Genomic DNA, 18,663 nt, shown 5'->3' on the forward strand with positions numbered 1-18,663 from the left:
GACTTCGTTGTTGGGATTTAATCAAATTTTGGGAGTCTCCACCGCGGCCGTCACCATGTCGGTCCCAAGCGCACTCATGAAGCAGCCGCCCATTCAGTCTACGGCTGGGGCCGTCCCAGTTCGCAATGAGAAAGGTACTGCCTCCCCTCCCCTCCCCTCCCCTCCCTCCTCCTGTCTGATCTTACCTCTTACTGATTCAGTATCCCTCAAACCTGCCTTAGATTGGCCGTTTCAGCCCCACCGACTCCGTCCCACCTGAATCCGCACCCTGTCATGTACCCTAGAGATTGAGGGATGCGGAATACACTTGCGTCTCTCTATCTGATCGACCTGCTGAGATCACCTCTCAAAGTAAAAAGTAAAGGAGGCTGGAGAGGTGGTGGCTCGGCGGTTAAGGGCACGTACTGCTTTCCCAGAGGACCCGAGTTCAGTTTCCAGCACCCACATCAGGCGACTCAACAACCACTTGTAACCCCAAAACCTCTGGCCTCTGCTGGTACCTGCACGTATCCACACACAGCATCGTTAAAAATAATAAAAAATAGAGCCACAGAGATGGCTCAGCCGTTAAAGGCTAGACTCACAACCGAAACAGTAACAAAAGTAAAAATATAAGTGAGCTGGAGATCTTTGTGTGTATGTTATATCCAAGCTATCTTTGATTTTTCCCAGGTGGTTATAAGGATTTCCACTTTTTTTTTGGGGGGGGGGGTCGAGACAAGGTTTCTCTGTATTCTTATTACATGTGTATGGATGTTCTGCTTTTGTGTGTGTATGCCAGCCACCATGTGGGTTCAGTACCCAGAGAGGCCAGAAGAGAGTATGAGATCCTCTGGAACTGGAGTATCAGACTGTTACAGACTGCGCCGTGTAGGTGCTGGAATATGAATCCAGTCCTCTGCATGAGCAGCAGGTACTCTTAGCTGCTGAGCCATCTCTTCAGCTCCAACTTGTTTGTGTTTTAGAGAACATCTGGTTCAGCATAAGGGTTAGAAAAATTGATAAAATTAGAATATTAAATTATGTTATAAAGGCTATCATAGCATCTCAGAGAGAGGAGCTGGGAACCAAGTGTTCAAACATTTGATCATGGGTCATGTTCTCATTCAAATCACCACTAAGGGTTGAGATGACAAAGCCTCAATTTGTAGGTGGGGGGCAGGGAGAGAGGGTCTGCAGTTTCATTGTTCACAGTCTTCTACTTTGTTGTCCCCGAGGTACCTCTTGATGTCTTAGTTTTGGTATTTATAAAATGCCTTCCCATGCCATAGTCTTTATAGGAACCCACTGATAGATGAATATGTACTTGGATAATAACTGCCATATCCTCTCTAGACTCTGCTCCATCAAGAACTTAGGGTTCTATCTGCAAAGGCCAAGAATTGCAGGGAATTAGGAAAGAGGTTACTGAAACAAATTATCTTTCTTGTCCAGGTGAGATTTCAATGGAAAAAGTGAAAGTAAAACGTTATGTATCTGGGAAAAGGCCAGATTATGCCCCTATGGAGTCCTCAGATGAAGAGGATGAAGAATTTCAATTCATTAAGAAAGCTAAGGAACAAGAAGCAGAGCCTGAGGAACAGGAGGAAGATTCATCCAGTGACCCCCGACTTCGGCGTTTACAGAATCGCATTAGTGAAGATGTGGAAGAGAGGTATGACAAGAGTTACATTTGTCTGAACTGAGACCTGTCATGGAGATGATAGTTGATAATATTTGTGCTTACTGTGTGCCATATATATACTATCCCAAATAAGTTACATTTGCTAATTCTTACAATCTGTAGAACATCTTACAAAATTGGTACTACTATACCTATATCACAGGTGGGGAACTAAGGCAGCAGAGGGTTAGGGAAGTGGCATGACCAAAGTTATATAGCCAAGGAGTAGCAGCTTCAGAAAACATCTCCACTAGTCGATGGTGGTGCACACCTTTGGTCCCAGCACTCGGGAGGCAGAGGCAGGTGGGTCTCTGAGTTTGAAACCAGTCTGGTCTACAAGAGCTAGTACCAGGACAGCATCCAAAGCCACAGAGAAACCCTGTCTTGGGGGAAAAGAAAATACCTCCATAGGCCTAATGACTCTAATTAGCTGATAAAGAGAAAACAGCATTGATTGGTCTGTTGCAGGGAGTCTTTTCACTATAAAAATATTTTTATAGTAAATATTTGAAAAACTGATTTTATTCATATAGGGTTTGGGTTTTTGTTTTGGTTTTTTGGTTGTGGGGGTTGGGTTTTTTTGTTTGTTTGTTTTCAAAACAGGGTTTTTCCTATATATTCCTGACCATCCTAGAACTAACTATGTAGACCAGGCTGGCATCAAACTCAAGAGATTTGCCTGCTTCTGCCTCCCAAATGCTGGAATTAAAGGTGTGCCACCACCTGGACATATAGTTGTTTCTTGTGGTATTGTAGCCCCGAATGACCTGAAACTTGGCAATGATCCTCCTGTCTCAGTCCTCTCAGCACTGACAGTACAGGTGTGAGCCACCACACCGTGCTCTTGTACTTGTTCTAAAGACTAGTAAGTAAAAATGCCAAGTAGGGCCTGGCAGTAATGGCTCACCTTTAATCCCATGCACCCGGGAGGCAGAAGCAAGTGGATCTTTTTGAGTTCAAGGCCAGCCTGGTGTACAGAGTGGGTTCCAGGACAGGTTCCAAAGCTACACAGAGAAACCCTGTCTCAAAAAAAAAAAAAAAAAGACAAGTTATGTTATGTAAACTCATGTTGGAAAAACTCCCAGTTAGACATCAGAGCAGGCAAGCTATCCTGAACTTTCCCAGTTCATAGTGTTTCAATTTGGGGAGACAGGCAGGGGGTCTCAGTATGTAAAATTGTTTGTCATGTAGGCCTGACAACCTGATGTCCATCATCCCTGAAACAAACTCCCAAAATTTGTCCTCTGATTTCAACAAACATGCTGTGGTATATAGTGGGAAATTACCAATATGGAGTCAGGTAGAAATATAAGGGTATTTAATAGGGAAAAGCCTTACTTACAGAGCGAACCAGCCAGCCGGTGGTAGTCTGTACAGCAAGAAGCAAAAGAGAAACCAAAAACGAAACGCAGTCCCCCTACTCACTCTGACCACGCCCTCACAAGCCTGCTCAGGTACTCCTGTAGCCAGCCACTAAGAAGGCGTGGCTACAGCTTCCCCTACAGTGGTATATGCATTTCTGCATGCATTCTTTGTCTGTCTGTCTCTCTCTCTCTTTCTTTCTCTATATTTATGTGTATATGTGTATATATACATAACACATCATGAATACAATAATAAAAATGAAATTTAAAACTTTTTTTAAAGATTTATTTATTATGTGTACAGTGTTCTGCCTGCATGTATGCCTGCAAGCCAGAAGAGGGCACCAAATCTCATTACAGAAGGTTGTGAGCCACCATGTGGTTGCTGTGAATTGAAAGCCTGACCTTTGGAAGAGCAGACAGTGCTCTTACTGCTGAGCCATCTCTCCAGCCCAAAATTTAAAATTTTTAATAATTTTTTTCTTTTTTTTTCAGATTTTTTTTTATTTGAATTAGACACAGGTTTGTTATACATGACAATCCCAGTTCCCTTCTCCCTCCCGTCCTCCCCTACCACCACCACCACCCCCCGTTAAATAATTTTTCACAGACATCATGAATCACAACAGTTTCAGTTATTTATTTGCTTACTTGTTTTTGTATTTACCTTTGAGTTGGTTTTGATTTTTCAAGAGACAGGGTTTCTCTGTGTAGCTTTGGAGCATGTCCTGGCACTCACTCTCTAGACCAGGCTAGCCTCGAACTCACAGAGCTCCACCTGTCTCTGCCTCCCAAGTGATGGGTTTAAAGGTGTGTGCCACCACCTGCCAGCTGCCTTTGGGTTTTTGAGAATCTTATGTGACCCAGGCTAGCCTTGAACTCAATATGTGATCAGCTCCTGAAACCCCCAGCCTTCACTTCCAAAGTGCCGAGCATATAATACCATGCTAGCCATTTATTTTATTGAATAGATAGATCCAAGTAACTTAACTATTTATTTCTTAACAACTAAACCACTTGAAAATTGTATGCCTATACAAGAAAAAAAAATTGTCTTATTTCATTTTTACAAAACCAGTTACTTACTAGTAACTCATGAGAAATTGTTGGATACTGCCAACTTCTCAGACCTTTGAATCAGCCTGTTCTGTCAACTTTTATGTTTAATTGCCTTTTGTCACAGCAGCCATCAAATCCCAGTTTCACAAAAGTACTGTGCTGTTGAGGGGAATATAATATGACCTAATGAAACTGTGAGCTACTTAATCCCTAATGTTCCCCAAAATCATGCCTAAATTAATGTTTTAGGCTCATCTTAACTATGTGCTCTGATCATCTGTTTTAGCTTGTTGAGTTGTATATATAATTTTTATTTGTTTTGAAGTTAAAATATAATTACATCATTTCCTCTTTCCAACTCTCCCCTTACTGTCTCAAATTCATGACTTCTTTTTCTTTCTTTTGTTGTTGTTGCTGCTGCTGCTGCGTTTTTCTCTATGTGTAGCCCTAGCTGTCCTGGAGCTCCCTTTGTAAGCCAGGCTGACCTTGAACTCACAGAGATAACTCCTGCTTCTACCTCCAGAGTGCTGGGATTAGAGGCATGCACCACCACCTGCTAGCTGGCCTCTTTTTCTTAAGCTGTTAATTCATATACACACACCTACCTAAATATGTAAATTCAGTAGGTTCAGTCTGTATGATGTTACTTGTGTGTATAATTTCAGGGCTGGCCATTTGGTATAGGATAACTAATTGGAGGCAGGGACATTTCCCTGGAAAAATCTATTTCTTCTACTCTCAGCATTCCTTAGTAGCCTCAAGTTCTTTGAATGAGGCTAGGGCCCTATGAGATTTCACCCTTCTAAGTTAGTATGTCTATTGGTATAATCCTTGTTCATGTCCTATTTAGACAGACATGTTGCTCAGAATTCATGGGTCTGTAGCTTCCCTTACATTTCTAGTGTATGTACTTTCACAGCAGACTTTCTGTTCTTCTGGCTCTTAAAATCGTTCTGCCTCCTCTTCTGTGATATTCCCCAGGGCTCAAGTGTAGGAGTTACGTTGTAGAAATTTAGTTAGGATTGGATACCACATCATCACTTGTTCTTTGAATTTTGATTGGTTGTGGTTTTCGGTAATAGTCTCCTGTTGCAAAGAAAGATTTCTTTGATGAGGAGTAAGCACTACATTTATCTGTAGGTATAAGTATAAATATTTAGAATATATTTGGGAATTAAGAGGGCTTATTAAGGGGCTGGAGAAATGGCTCAGCAGTTAACACCACAGGCAGTTCTACCAGAGAACCCAAGTTCAATTCCCAGCACCCACATGGCAGCTCACAACTGTCTGTAACTCTAGTTCCAGGGGATCTGATACCTTCACACCAACACATAAAATAAAGTAAGAGGGTTTAGTAAAGTAGCAGTTACAAGTACTCCTCCAAAATCCCTGATCTCAGTAGCTATGGGTAGTTGGCCAGGTTTCCAATACCTGGCATGATTTCACTCTTGCTGAACAAGCCTTAAGTCCAATTAGAGAGCTCTTGGTTACCACCAAGATAGGTATATCATTCCTGCACCCATAAGATTATCATGCCATACTGGTAGTTATTGTAGTTCAGAGGTATTGTAGCTGGGGAGGGCTTTTAGTTGCCTCCCTCTCTTGGAAACTACCATGGTGTCTTCTAGTACTGTGAAAACTAGTCCTCATTGGGGGGGGGGGGGCCTCAAATCAGACACAACTTGGATTCTCAAGATCCTGTGTCCAAAGTGCATGTTGTGTTAGAAAATAGTCACTTGCCTTTAACCTCTGGGAAGCTACCAAGAGCAACAGTGATAGCCTGTACTGTTTTAGGAATTTTTTCCCGACCAGCAATTTGAAAGGGGGCTCCTCATGCCTGGTTTAGGGTATTTTATTACATGGTCTGTGGCTGTTGGGGAAGGAAATGTTGTCAACCCAGGTAGAAAATTTTTATTTAAATTATATATGTATGTGTATACACATAGACTTAAATGTGTTATATGTAATTTTAGATAGACAGACAGCAATATGACTCCTTAGGACGTTTTCAGACATTCTTACTTTTAACTTACTGTTTTAGTTTCTTGAATCTGAACTTTAGTTTTACCATCTTAAGACTTCAATATCTGGCAGATCTCTCTGAGTTTGAGGCCAGCCTGGTCTACAGAGCGAGTTTCAGGTCAGCCAGAGCTGCACTGAGAAAGAGAAGAAAAAAAAAAACAATTCAATATTGCTCTCGTGCAATATTGTGACTCGTGCCTGTTATCCCAGGACTAAAGAGGCCAAAGTGGGAGGACTACTGTGTTTGAACTACATAGCAAGTTGCCTGGCCTTAAGAGTAAAAATTTTGGAGAGTGGCGGGAGGGAAGAAAAGGGGGAGAAAGAGGAGAAAGAAAACAGGGCACTCTGCAACCAAACAAATGTGGTTAGTGTTCCCTTCCTTATTTTTTTGATATTAATAGTACACTTGGAAATTCTGATTCTCAGATTGGCTCGACACCGAAAAATAGTAGAACCTGAAGTGGTAGGAGAAAGTGATTCAGAAGTAGAAGGAGATGCCTGGCGCATGGAACGAGAAGATAGCAGCGAAGAAGAAGAGGAAGAAATTGATGATGAGGTAAAAGGAATAATATGGAATTCTTTCCCCCAGGATACAAGAAAAAAATTGAGAACAGTGCTGATTTGTTGAGGCTATAAATGTACAAAATTTGCTACTTCTGTCTGAACTCTGATTGTGATTCCTGTTTGTTGGGGTTGAAACTGAAAATGAGGCCAGGCAGTGGTGGCACACACCTTTAACCCCCAGTACTAATGAGGCAGAGGCAGGCAGATCTCTTTGACCATGATGAATAAGCCTTTCAAACAAATGTCCATTCAGAGACACTTTTCTGTGAATTCGAGACCAGCCTGGTCTATAAGAGCTAGTTCCAGGACAGCCTCCAAAGCCACAGAGAAACCTTGTCTCGAAAAAGCAAATAAATAAATTAATTAATTAAGTAAGTAAGTAAAAATAAAGACTGAAGATGAAATCATGCTGAATTATGCTTAACCGTGTCAAAATTTCTTGAACCTGTTGAAGACAAAATCAAAGCTATGCTGAGGGCTCAGTAGTAGGACTAGACTTGCTATGCACAAAGCCCTGAATTTGGTCATTATCACCAAGAAAACAAGCTTGACGCACAGGCCATTTGAATAACTGGCTAAGCTGTATGCCTTGATATAGGAAATAGAGCGGCGCCGTGGCATGATGCGTCAGCGAGCACAGGAGAGGAAAAATGAAGAGATGGAAGTCATGGAATTAGAAGATGAAGGGCGCTCTGGGGAGGAGTCGGAGTCAGAGTCTGAATATGAGGAGTACACAGACAGTGAAGATGAAATGGAGCCTCGACTTAAGCCTGTCTTCATTAGAAAGTAAGTGTCTGCCACACCTGCTAAGCCAGGCTGTGTTCCCAGCCACTCAGTAGACTGAGGTAAGAGGATTGCTAGTTCAAGGCCACTCTGAGCTACAAAATTAGCTAATTCTCACAAAGGAGACTAGGGATATTGGTCAGTGATAAATGCTTGCTTAGTATGCACAAGGGCCTAGGTTCAATCCCCAGCAGAGGAAAAGGGAACAATTAGTCAAACCAGGACAGAATCAGGCTGGAGATATGGCTCAGAGGTTAAGTGCACTGGCTGCTCTTCCAGAGGTCCTGAGTTCAATTCCCAGCAACCACAAGGTGGTTTACAACCATCTGTAATGAGATCCGATGCCCTCCTCTGGCCTGCAGGGATACATGCAGGCAGAACACTGTATACATAATAAATAATAAATTTTTTAAAAAAGGACAGAATCCACATGATTAAGTTCCAGTCTGACAATAAAAGGTTCTGAATCCCACTTTTTCCTGTAAAGGAAGTCTTCTTTCCAGTGCCCTATCCCTATAGCAAAAGTGCTGAGAAGAAGCCAGATGTTTGCAGATCTGCAACAAAAGGTGTTGTTTTTAACCAAGTCTCTATCGTTCTATTTTATCAGTAAAGACTTGGGAGCCAGATGCTGGAGTGAAAACCCACTTGCTCAGAGAGGCAGAGAAAGCACCCAGCTGCTTCCTTCTCTGTTTTTCCCCTATCCTGTCTGAAACAAAAATTCCTCCAACTGGATGTCCCTCCCTTCTACTTCTTGTGCCTTTCTCTCCAACCTCCCAACTTTCCCTCACTCTCTATGGTTACTTCCAGTCAACTAGTTGCTTGTTCTTGACCTATGGTTGATTTTATTTAAATAACACAATCTCATGGTTCATGGTGTGATCACATAATCCTGAAACATAAAGGTAATCCGGGTGTGTCTATGTTTGTGTTTTGAGATGCTCTGGCTATGCTGCCTGATTCACTGTGAGGCCTAGACTGTCTCAGACTTGTGATCCTCTTGCCTCAGAATCTTAAGTGCTGGGCTTACAAAATCAATTTTTGTTGAGGTTTTGTTTTTGATTTAGTGATACTAGAGATGAAGCCCATGCATATGCTAGGAAAGTGCTTTAACACATTGCCAGGGAAAATCATGTTTTAAACACAAAATTAAGCTTATAAAACAAATTTCTTTATTTCCTAATGCTTAGGAATCCTATTTTACAGTCAGCCCAATAGGATTCTTGTTAAATCCTATTGGAGTCAGTGATAAATGATTAAGGGAAGTTTGATGCTGTAAAGACCTGAGATGAAGCTAGCTTAATCTCCAGTTCCCATATGGTGAAGGAGAAAAGCAATTCCCAAAAGTCCTCTGAGCTTCACCATCATGTACACATACCATACATTCCTATACATAGTACACTCAAAATATTAATATGGAGAGATGGCTCAGAGATTAATAGTTCTGTTAGGCAGTGGTGGCGCACGCCTGTAATCCCAGCACTTGGGAGGCAGAGGCAGGTGGATCTCTATGAGTTTAAGGCCAGCCTGGTCTACAGAGTGAGTTCCAGGATAGCCATAGAAACTTTGTCTCGAAAAAAGAGAGATTAATAGTTCTTGCTGCTCTTCTAAAAGACCTGGGTTCAATATCCAAGAGCCATACAGTGACTCATAACTGTATGTGACTCCAATTTCATGGGTTTCAGAACCAGAAGAGGTTCTGGCCTCTATGGATATCAGGCAGATAACTCAGTATACAGACATGCATGTAGACAAGGCATCCAAACACATGTTTTTTGTGTTTTGGGTTTTTTTTTTTTTGTTTTTTTGGTTTTTTGGTTTTTTTTTGGGGGGGGACGTGGTTTCAAGACAGCTTCTGTGTGTAACAGTCCTTACTGTCCTGTAATTTGCTTTGTAGACCAGGCTGGCCTCAAACTCACTGAGATCCACCTGTCTCTGCCTCCTAAGTGCAGATTAAAGGTGTACATGAAATTTTTTAAAGTTTTTTTTTTTTTTTTTTGTATGGGAGAGGGTAATTGAGACAGGGTTTTCTCTATGTAGTCCTAGCTGTCCTGGAACATGTATCATAGACCAGGATAGCCTCATAGTTTTTTGTGGTTTTTTTTTTTTTTTTGGTTTTTCGAGACAGGGTTTCTCTGTGTAGCTTTGGAGTCTACTCTGGAGACCGGGCTGGCCTGGAACTCACAGAGATCCGCCTGCCTCTGCCTCCCAAGTGCTGGGATTAAAGGCGTGTGCCACCACTGCCCTGCTATTTTTTTTTTTGTAATAATGATAATAAAATAAAACAGCAGAAGATACGACTAAGTAGTAAAGCATTTGCCTCTTGTATCAAATCCAGGGTTCAAATCCTATTACCAGAAGAGGGAAAAAAAGTCATGCTGTATTTAGGGATAGAAATAAAGCTCAGGGGGCTGGAGAGATGGCTCAGAGGTTAAGAGCACTGGCTGCTCTTCCAGAGATCCTGAGTTCTATTCCCAGCAACCACATGGTGACACACAACCATTTGTAATTCTACCTGGTGTCCTCTTCTGGCCTGGGCAGAACACTGTATACATAATAAATAAATTAAAAAGAAAAAGAAATAACAGCTCAGTTGGTAGATTACTTACCTAGCTAGGCATTGTGGTAAATTGTTTCTAATCCTAACATTCTGGGAGGCTTGCCATGAGTTTGAGGCTAAGCAGCACTCCATAAAAGTCTTGTCAACAGACAAGGTGCTTAGAAAGATGGCTCGGCAGTTAAGATCACTAGCTGTCTCCCAGAGCACCCAGGTTCAATTTCCAACACCCACATGGCAACTAATAGCCATCTGTAACTCCAGTTCCTGGGCATCCGTGCCATGCCTTTAATGCCTGCACGCAGATCTGTGAGTTCTAGGCCTCTCTGGTTTACATGGGGAATTCCAGGCTGGTCAGGGCTATATAGGAAGACACTGTCTCAAAAAGTGAATAAAAATGAAATTTTTTTAAATTTAAGGGAAGTCTTTAAAGACCAGGAATATAACATATGTCACACACACAAAGGTGATAGTGGGGGAAGAAATAGAGCTGAGATGCTTCCTGGTTTGGGCTTTGTCTGATTCGAACAGGACTAGATCTAGAGGGACACAGTTCCACTCTAAGGACTTTGGGCAATTAACAGGACCTCTGTGATGCAGGAAGGACCGAGTGACAGTTCAAGAACGAGAAGCTGAAGCATTGAAACAAAAGGAACTGGAGCAGGAAGCAAAACGTATGGCTGAGGAGCGGCGCAAGTACACACTAAAGGTGCTGGGAGTGGCCATGGATTGAGTGCAAGGGTCTGTGTGATGAGGTTATAGAGAGATGGAGTCCAGTAGCTGAATTGTCCTTTTCCAGATTGTAGAAGAAGAGACCAAGAAAGAGCTGGAGGAGAACAAGCGGTCTCTTGCTGCACTGGATGCGCTCAATACAGATGATGAAAATGATGAGGAGGAATACGAGGCCTGGAAAGTCAGAGAGCTCAAAAGAATCAAGAGGGACAGAGAAGACCGAGAAGCGTGAGTAGTGGGAAGCCATTGATGGATTGAATGGCACTGGTTTATCTGTGGAGATTGACCAAGCAGTTCCTCTCATAGTCTCAGTGGGCTCACCTGTACAATGCCTCCAGCTGGAGGACTGACTGGGCCAGAACATCAGAAGCCCTTCTCTGGCATGTCTGACAACTGATGCTGCCTTTCAGGCTAGATGCTCACACTGCAGCTCCAGGCATAATGGAAAACTAGCAAGATCTCCTGAGTTTTAAGTTCCAGGAGTCAAATGTCACTTCTGTGCTATTTTTTTATTATTCAGATGGAGCCAAGGGCAGCCTGGGAGAAAGGGATAGAGGAGCAGATTCTACATCTAAGAGTGTAGAGCAGCAAGTACCTTGAAAAGCAAGTTCATTTCTGAACTGCTAACTCACAAAGTAAAGCCACCACTACATAACTGTCTTTATTTTTTAGTTTCTGATGTTCTTTTTTTTTAATATTTATTTATTTATTTTTATGTGCATTGGCGTTTTGTCTGTATAAGGGTGTTGGGTCCCATAGACCTATAGTTACAGACATTTGTAAGCTGCCATGTGGGTGCTGAGAATTGAACCTGGGTCCTCTGGAAGAGCAATCAGTGCTTTTAACCACTGAGTCATGTCTCCAGCCCCTCTAATGTTCTTTTTTTTTTTTTTTTTTTTTTTGAGTATTTATTTATCATGTATACAGTACATGCCATAAGAGGGCACTAGATCACATTACAAATGGTTGTGAGCCACCATGTAGTTGCTGGGAATTGAACTCAGAACCTCTGGAAGAACAGTCAGTGCTCTTAACCCCTGAGCCATCTCTCCAGCCACCCCCTAATGTTCTTATACTGAGCTTTTTTTTTTTTCCTTTGAGACAGGGCCCTTGGCTGTCCTGGAACTCACTATGTAGACCAGGCCAGCCTGGAACTCACAGAGATCCACCTGCCTCTGCCTCCCAAGTGCTGGGATTAAAGGCATGCGCCACCACTGCCCAGCTGAGATTTTTTTTTTTTTTTTTTTGGTTTTTCAAGACAGGGTTTCTCTGTGTAGCTTTGGGGCCTATCCTGGCACTCTCTCTCTGGAGACCAGGCTGGCCTCGAACTCACAAAGATCCGCCTGCTTCTGCCTCCTGAGTGCTGGGATTAAAGGCGTGCGCCACCAACGCCCAGTCATGAATGCTCTTAATGCACGCCAGAAGAAGGTATCAGATCCCATCACAGATGGTTGTGATCTACCATGGTTGCTGGGGATTGAACTCAGGACCTCTGGAAAAGCAGTCGGTGCTCTTAACTGCTGAGCCTTCTCTCCAGCCTGAAATTTTTTAAATTATGTGTATATGTGTGTGGATATGTATCTGTGTGAGTGTAGGTGCCTGTGGAATCCAGAGCAGGGGGTGGGCATCACTTCCCTATAGCTGGAGTTGAGTTATTCTTGGACATTTTTCTTGTTTTTAAGACAGTGTTCTATGTAGCCAATGGTGACCTTCAGCTTCTGCTCCTCTGACTTTGCCTTCTGAGTGCTAGTTACAAGCATGTGGCCTCATGCCCAGTTTCTATAGTGCTAGAGATAGGAATTAGGCTTCATGCACACTGTGTGAGCACCATACCACTGAGTCACATCCCCAATCTTTGCATTAGACTTTAATGTTAAAATTATATATATATATATACATATATTTGTCTGAGACAGAGAATATAACCTCCCTTTCTCCCCAAATAAGGTTTAAATCCACTGTACTTAATATTGGTAATCCTTAATTTGTGGCAGGTAATATATGGATTACATTATGCTTATGAAAGATTATAAGCTCTCTTATCCATTTTTTTATTCATTTTAATTTTGTTTTGAAAGCTAAAGTATTTGAGGGAAGACAGAATTAGTGTTGTAAAATCAAACATTATATGTCTGAATCTCAGAAAGGCTAGATTCAACTTTGGAATGTTTATAGCCCTGTTCTGGTAAACACAATAATGAAGACCAACTCATGTTTTTGTTCACTGGACTCCCGAGCTTGACTTCTGACAAGCAGTTAACAGAACTAAAGATGTAGTCAGGTGTAGCAGCATGAGCCTATCTATATAATACTAGCAGTTGGGAGAGGAGGTCGGAAGTTGAGAGTTCCGGGCAAGCTATAAAGCAGACCTGCTGTGGATGAGTGAATGAATGAAATGTGAAAAGGTGAATAATGGCTGAAGAAGATGAGACCATTATCTTCAGAAATTTGGGCTTTTTGAATTTGGAAAATACTAATACTTTTGCTCTCTGAATAGGCTTGAAAAGGAGAAAGCAGAGATTGAACGCATGCGAAACCTGACTGAGGAGGAAAGGCGAGCTGAACTTCGGGCGAATGGCAAAGTCATTACCAACAAAGCCGTTAAGGGGAAATACAAGTTTTTACAAAAGTATTATCACCGGGGTGCCTTCTTCATGGTAAGTGAAAAGGGAGTCAGAAAACTGGGCAATGGGAATAATTTACAGGCATGTTGAACCTTTTGACATTGTAACATGACCTTGCCATCTGTACACTAAAAAGAAGCGATGAAGATACTTAAAATAGGCTGTTTCATAGTGGTGCACACCTTTAATCCCAACACTCAGGAGGCAGAGACAGGCAGATCTCTGTGAGTTTGAGGCCAGCCTGGTCTACAGAGAGAGTTCCAGGACAGCCATGGCTACACAGAAACCCTGTATCAGAGGTAGGGGATAATACTTAAAATAGTAGATTTACAGTTTTGTGTTGGGCCACATTTGCAGCTATCTTGGGGCAGAGTCAGTCCGTGAGCTTGGAGACACCACAAACACTTTCAGTCCTTTCCCCCAAGAAAGTAAATACATGCCTTAACAAAAGGAAGCACAAGAACCAACAACTGCTTTGTTTTCAAGTTAGCTCTCAGAAAGAGATTATGGATAACATTAAGAAAATGAGGCTATGAGCCATGTACTCCACTAATTAGGTTCTCAAACGCCTTAGAAATTATTTCATGGCCAAATGAATTTAATTTATATGAAAACCAAGCTCTCTTCATCTGGATAAAGAGTTAAATAACTTGTAAGATTAAATGAGTTTTAGGAAAGAGAAAGGTAATAATTCAAAAACTGCAGAGCTAGGCCAGACATGGTGGTGTATACTTATAATCCCACCAGAGGCAGAAACAGTGGATCTCTGAGTTTGAGGCCTACCTGGTCTACATGGTGAGTTGCAGGACAGCCAGAGCTACATAGTGACACCCTGTCTCAAAACAAACAAACAAAAGCTCTGTTAAATGTTTACATTGAAGGGAAAACAATGTCCAGAGCTGTGTTACAGTTCCAGGTCTTGGAGGATCAAGAGTTTTTAGAGGCTACACAAGTCTAGAGGTGCCTGTTTATGATCTCAGCTGCTCAGTGGACGAAGGCAGAAAGATAGCAGGGTCCAGGTCTGCTTAGGGTACAGCTAGAGAATGAATGTACAGCAAACAGAGAAGTGAGAAAGTGCTGTAAGCACTTGAAAAGACAGGTGTCACACGTCATAGAAGATTGAAAAGGTAGTATGTAGCCAGGATTATAGCTCATTGGTAGAGTACTGTGTAGAATGTACAAATATTCAATCCTAGTACCACAAAGAAAAGATTTTGCCAGACAAAGTGGGGTATACCTGTAATCCCAGAACGTAGAAGGCAGAAAAAGAGAATCAGGAGTGCAACGTCATTTATCAGGTTCCACCAAAACCTAGGCTACAAGAGGTCATGCCTTTCTTTTTCCTTTTTCCTTTTTCCTTTTTGTTTTGTTTTATTGTTGTTGTTTGGTTTTTCGAGACAGGGTTTCTCTGTGTAGCTTTGGCGCCTATCCTGGAACTTGCTCTCTAAACCAGGCTGGCTTTGAACTCGCAGAGATCCGCCTGCCTCTGCTTCCCGAGTACTGGGATTAAAGGTGTGCAATACCAACGCCTGGCTAGTCCTGCCTTTTTCTTTCTTTTTGTTTGTTTGTTTGTTTGTTTAGATAAGATCTCATTGTGTAACTGGCTAATCTTGAACTTGCTATGTGGACCAGGCTACTCTGGAGATCCACCTGCCTCTGCCCCTTTAGACAGGAAAGGACACAGAAGACTCTTTGATGGCATACACTTGTAATCGGCACTCAGGATGCAGTTAGAAATAACACAAGTTCCAGCCGGGCGTTGGTGGCGCACACCTTTAATCCCAGCACTTGGGAGGCAGAGGTAGGCGGATCTCTGTGAGTTCGAGACCAGCCTGGTCTACAAGAGCTAGTTCCAGGACAGCCTCCAAAGCCACAGAGAAACCCTATCTCGAAAAACCAAAAAGAAAAGAAAAAAGAAAAAGAAATAACACAAGTTCCAAATGAGGCTGGACTACACAGAATAAACAGTGGCCTATCTTGAAAAAAGCAGGAAAAAGAAGACAACTAATGACATTTTTTTTAGAAAGGCAGAAATACAATAGTTACATTTTAGAAACATGAATGTGGTGGCTTACTATAGTGAGAGATGGCTCGGTGGTTAGAACACTGGCTTCTCTTCCTGAGGACCCATGTTTGATTCCTAGCACCCACATTGCCCTTCTCAACTCAACAGTAACTCCAGTTCCAGGGAATCCTACACCCTCTTCTGGCCTTAACAGGTACCAGGCACATACATGGTACATAGACATATTTACAGACACCCATACACATAGAATCATTGTTTTTAATTTCTTTTAATTTTTTTGTGTCATTTAACCTGTCCTAAAACAACTGCTCATCTTCCTCTTTGTTGGGCTTTTCCAAGCTTCTCTTGATGACTAAGGGCAGTTGTTATAATTTTAAAAAGGTGGCATGAGATAGATAGACGCCGTTCGACAGAGTTCAAGTGAAGGGGTGTTTTATTAGGGAAAGGGGAGGGGGAAACTGGGCTGTGGGGACAGGAGCATCGAGAGAAATGGGAGTGGGGGAAACAGACAGACAGAGGGAGGGAGAGAAAGAAAGAGAAAAAGCTATAAAATAATCTTTTTTTTTTTTTTTTTTTGGTTTTTTTTTTTTTTTTTGGTTTTTCAAGACAGGGTTTCTCTGTGTAGCTTTGGAGCCTATCCCTGGCACTCGCTCTGGAGTTCTGGCCTCGAACTCACAGAGATCCGCCTGCCTCTGCCTCCCAAGTGCTGGAATTAAAGGCTTGCGCCACCAACGCCCGGCTAAAATAATCTTTTAAGAAATAAAAGAGGGTATGGAGAGATGGCTTAGCAGTTAAGAGCACTGACTATTCTTGCAGAAGACCCAGGTTCAATTCCCAGCACCCATATGGCAGTTTAAAACTTTCTTAACTCCAGTTCCAGGGAATCTAACAGCCTTACAGACATACATGCAGGCAAAACACAATTCACATGAAATAAAAATAAATATTAAAACTAATAATAATAATATTAAAAAGATCCTCCTGCCCAGGTGAATAGTTCACCGGATATAATAAATGAATATGTAGAAGATACTCAAATTTTAACTCTAGATAATTGAGAGAATGATGTTCCTACTTATAAAATGTAAAGTCAGGAATGGAGTCTGACTTGGGGACGTGAGGAGTGATTTTCACTCACTGTATTTCAGGTTCTGGTACAGTGTCCAAAGAAAGGTATACATACAAAAGGATTGGAGATTTAGGAGCTTATAGAGCTGAATCTGCATGATATGCACATCAAATGCAGGGAACAGAACAGTCTTCTAGGAAGCATAACAGAACGAGAAAACACCGTCTCCCCACTCAGATACAAACTCCTAAAGAAAGGCTCACTAACCTCTGATTGGTCAGTTGTTGTGTTTAATCAATTTGTGTCGAATATGTGGAAAGTAAGAACCACAGACTAATAAGATTCTCTTCCACAGGATGAGGATGAAGAGGTCTACAAGAGAGATTTTAGTGCACCTACTCTTGAGGACCATTTCAACAAAACCATTCTTCCAAAAGTCATGCAGGTATGAGGATTCTCAGTAACAGAAAACAGACAGGGGGCTGCTGAGCAGGGCATGCTTGTCTGGTGCTATAATCATCCCTCCTTCTTTCAGGTCAAGAATTTTGGACGGTCTGGTCGTACCAAGTACACCCACCTTGTAGATCAAGATACAACTTCCTTTGACTCTGCATGGGGCCAAGAGAGTGCCCAGAACACAAAGTTCTTTAAACAAAAGGCAGCTGGGGTACGTGATGTATTTGAGCGACCATCTGCCAAGAAGAGGAAAACCACCTAGGTTTCAACTACTTATTCCAACTCTGGGACACAAGGACATCTGGTCCTCAGTTTTCTTTACCCATTATTTACATAGTTCTTGTATAGAGCCTTCTGGACTTCCTGCCATAATGTGTGTTTGAAGGTGCTTTGTGAGAAGTTTGGAATCATCCTGAGAAACCCACAGAAAAGCACTAGCCAGGTAGGGTTAGAGGCTTTCCACTTTAAAACAGTTTCTGAGAAATCTTAGGTTTCTCTACCATGGCTTCCCATATTGACTTGGGACTATTCTGAGTTTATTTTTCCAGCATCTTAGCCTGGATCGGCTATGTGGGCATGTCAGTGGATGACGCAGTACTTCTTCCTTAGGGTCAAGAGCAGGAAATCTAAACTCAATCCAACATGTTTTTGCATTTGGAATGTTGAATCTACTTTTCTAAGTAAACATACTTTTTAATCCGTGTGTGTGTGTGTGTGTGTGTGTGTGTGTGTGTGTGTGTTTAAGGAGAGAGAGAATTACCACACACCAGAAGTGTAATCTGACACTCTTAACCCACTCAAAAGAGGCTGAGTATGGTGGCTCATGCCTTTAATCTCAGCACTGGAAGGTAGGGACCCATAAAGATCTCTTGTTCAAGGCCAGCCAGAGCTACATAGTAAAACCCCATCTCAAAAAGAAAAAAAAAAATCTAATACCTAAAATAAAGTATTGCTAGGCATGGTGACACATACCTGTAAGCCCAGTACTTGGAAAGTAGAAACAGGAAAATCAAGAATTTGGTCATCCAAGCAAGGCATGGTGGTTCATGCATTTTTAATCCCAGCACCCTGAAGGCAGGGGCAGGTGGATCTCTTGAGATTGAGGCCAGCCTGTTCTATAGAGTGAGTTTCAGGAAACCCTAGGCTACACAGAGAAACCCTGATTTAAAAAAAAAAAAAATTCAGTCATCCTAAACTACATAATTCAGGGCTTACCTGAACTATATGAGACTTTTTGTCTCAAAAATAAATAAAATATAGCAATGAAGTGGCCAAAGGTCTTTTTTCTCCCTCACAGTAGAATTTGAATCAAGGGCCTGTTATATGCTAGTCAACTGTTCTATCCTTTTGCTACATCTCGTGTGTGGGTATGGGTGTGGGTGTGGGTGTAGGTGTGGGTGTGTGTGGGTGTAGGTGTGTCACAAGGGTCTCACTAGGCTATCCAGGCAGACTTTGAACTTGAGATACTGGGCCTGCAAGATGTTTCACTTGGTTAGACCCCTGCCAACAAGTCTTAACAACCTGAATTTAATCTCATAGCCCCACATAGTGGAAGTATGGCAACCAGCAAGCTGCCAACTGACTTCTGTTCGTGTACTATGGAATGTATGTATTTGTGTGCACAGGAGATGTAGTTTTAAAAAGAAAAATGCTGAGCAAGTAATCCAAATCTGAGTTGAAGCTCAGTCTACATAACAGAGTTAGTTTGTCTCAAAAGAGAAAGAATGTAATGAATTTGGGATTCTTT

At 42.0% G+C, this 18,663-nt stretch overlaps 1 protein-coding gene across 1 annotated transcript; it reads left to right on the top strand.

Moving 5' to 3' along the window:
• The first annotated feature begins 55 nt into the window (after nucleotides 1–55).
• Nucleotides 56–18,180, top strand: Mfap1 (microfibril associated protein 1). Its single transcript, XM_027422020.2, has 9 exons — nucleotides 56–134; nucleotides 1,435–1,654; nucleotides 6,535–6,664; nucleotides 7,271–7,458; nucleotides 10,610–10,718; nucleotides 10,809–10,969; nucleotides 13,239–13,398; nucleotides 16,816–16,905; nucleotides 16,996–18,180. The coding sequence occupies exons 1-9, from the start codon at nucleotides 56–58 to the stop codon at nucleotides 17,176–17,178; spliced, it is 1,320 nt and encodes a 439-aa protein (XP_027277821.1). The 3' UTR covers nucleotides 17,179–18,180.
• Nucleotides 18,181–18,663: the final 483 nt, after the last annotated feature.

This window comes from Cricetulus griseus, chromosome 6, assembly GCF_003668045.3.
Source record: "Cricetulus griseus strain 17A/GY chromosome 6, alternate assembly CriGri-PICRH-1.0, whole genome shotgun sequence".
Lineage (NCBI taxonomy): Eukaryota > Metazoa > Chordata > Mammalia > Rodentia > Cricetidae > Cricetulus > Cricetulus griseus.

Excerpts from the sequence above, each read along its gene's own strand:
- Mfap1 (XM_027422020.2), top strand. The coding sequence starts at position 56 with ATGTCGGTCCCAAGCGCACTCATGAAGCAGCCGCCCATTCAGTCTACG. Across the intron at positions 7,459-10,609 it reads AAGCCTGTCTTCATTAGAAA|GAAGGACCGAGTGACAGTTC; the intron begins GTAAGTGTCTGC and ends TCTGTGATGCAG. Across the intron at positions 13,399-16,815 it reads ACCGGGGTGCCTTCTTCATG|GATGAGGATGAAGAGGTCTA; the intron begins GTAAGTGAAAAG and ends TCTCTTCCACAG.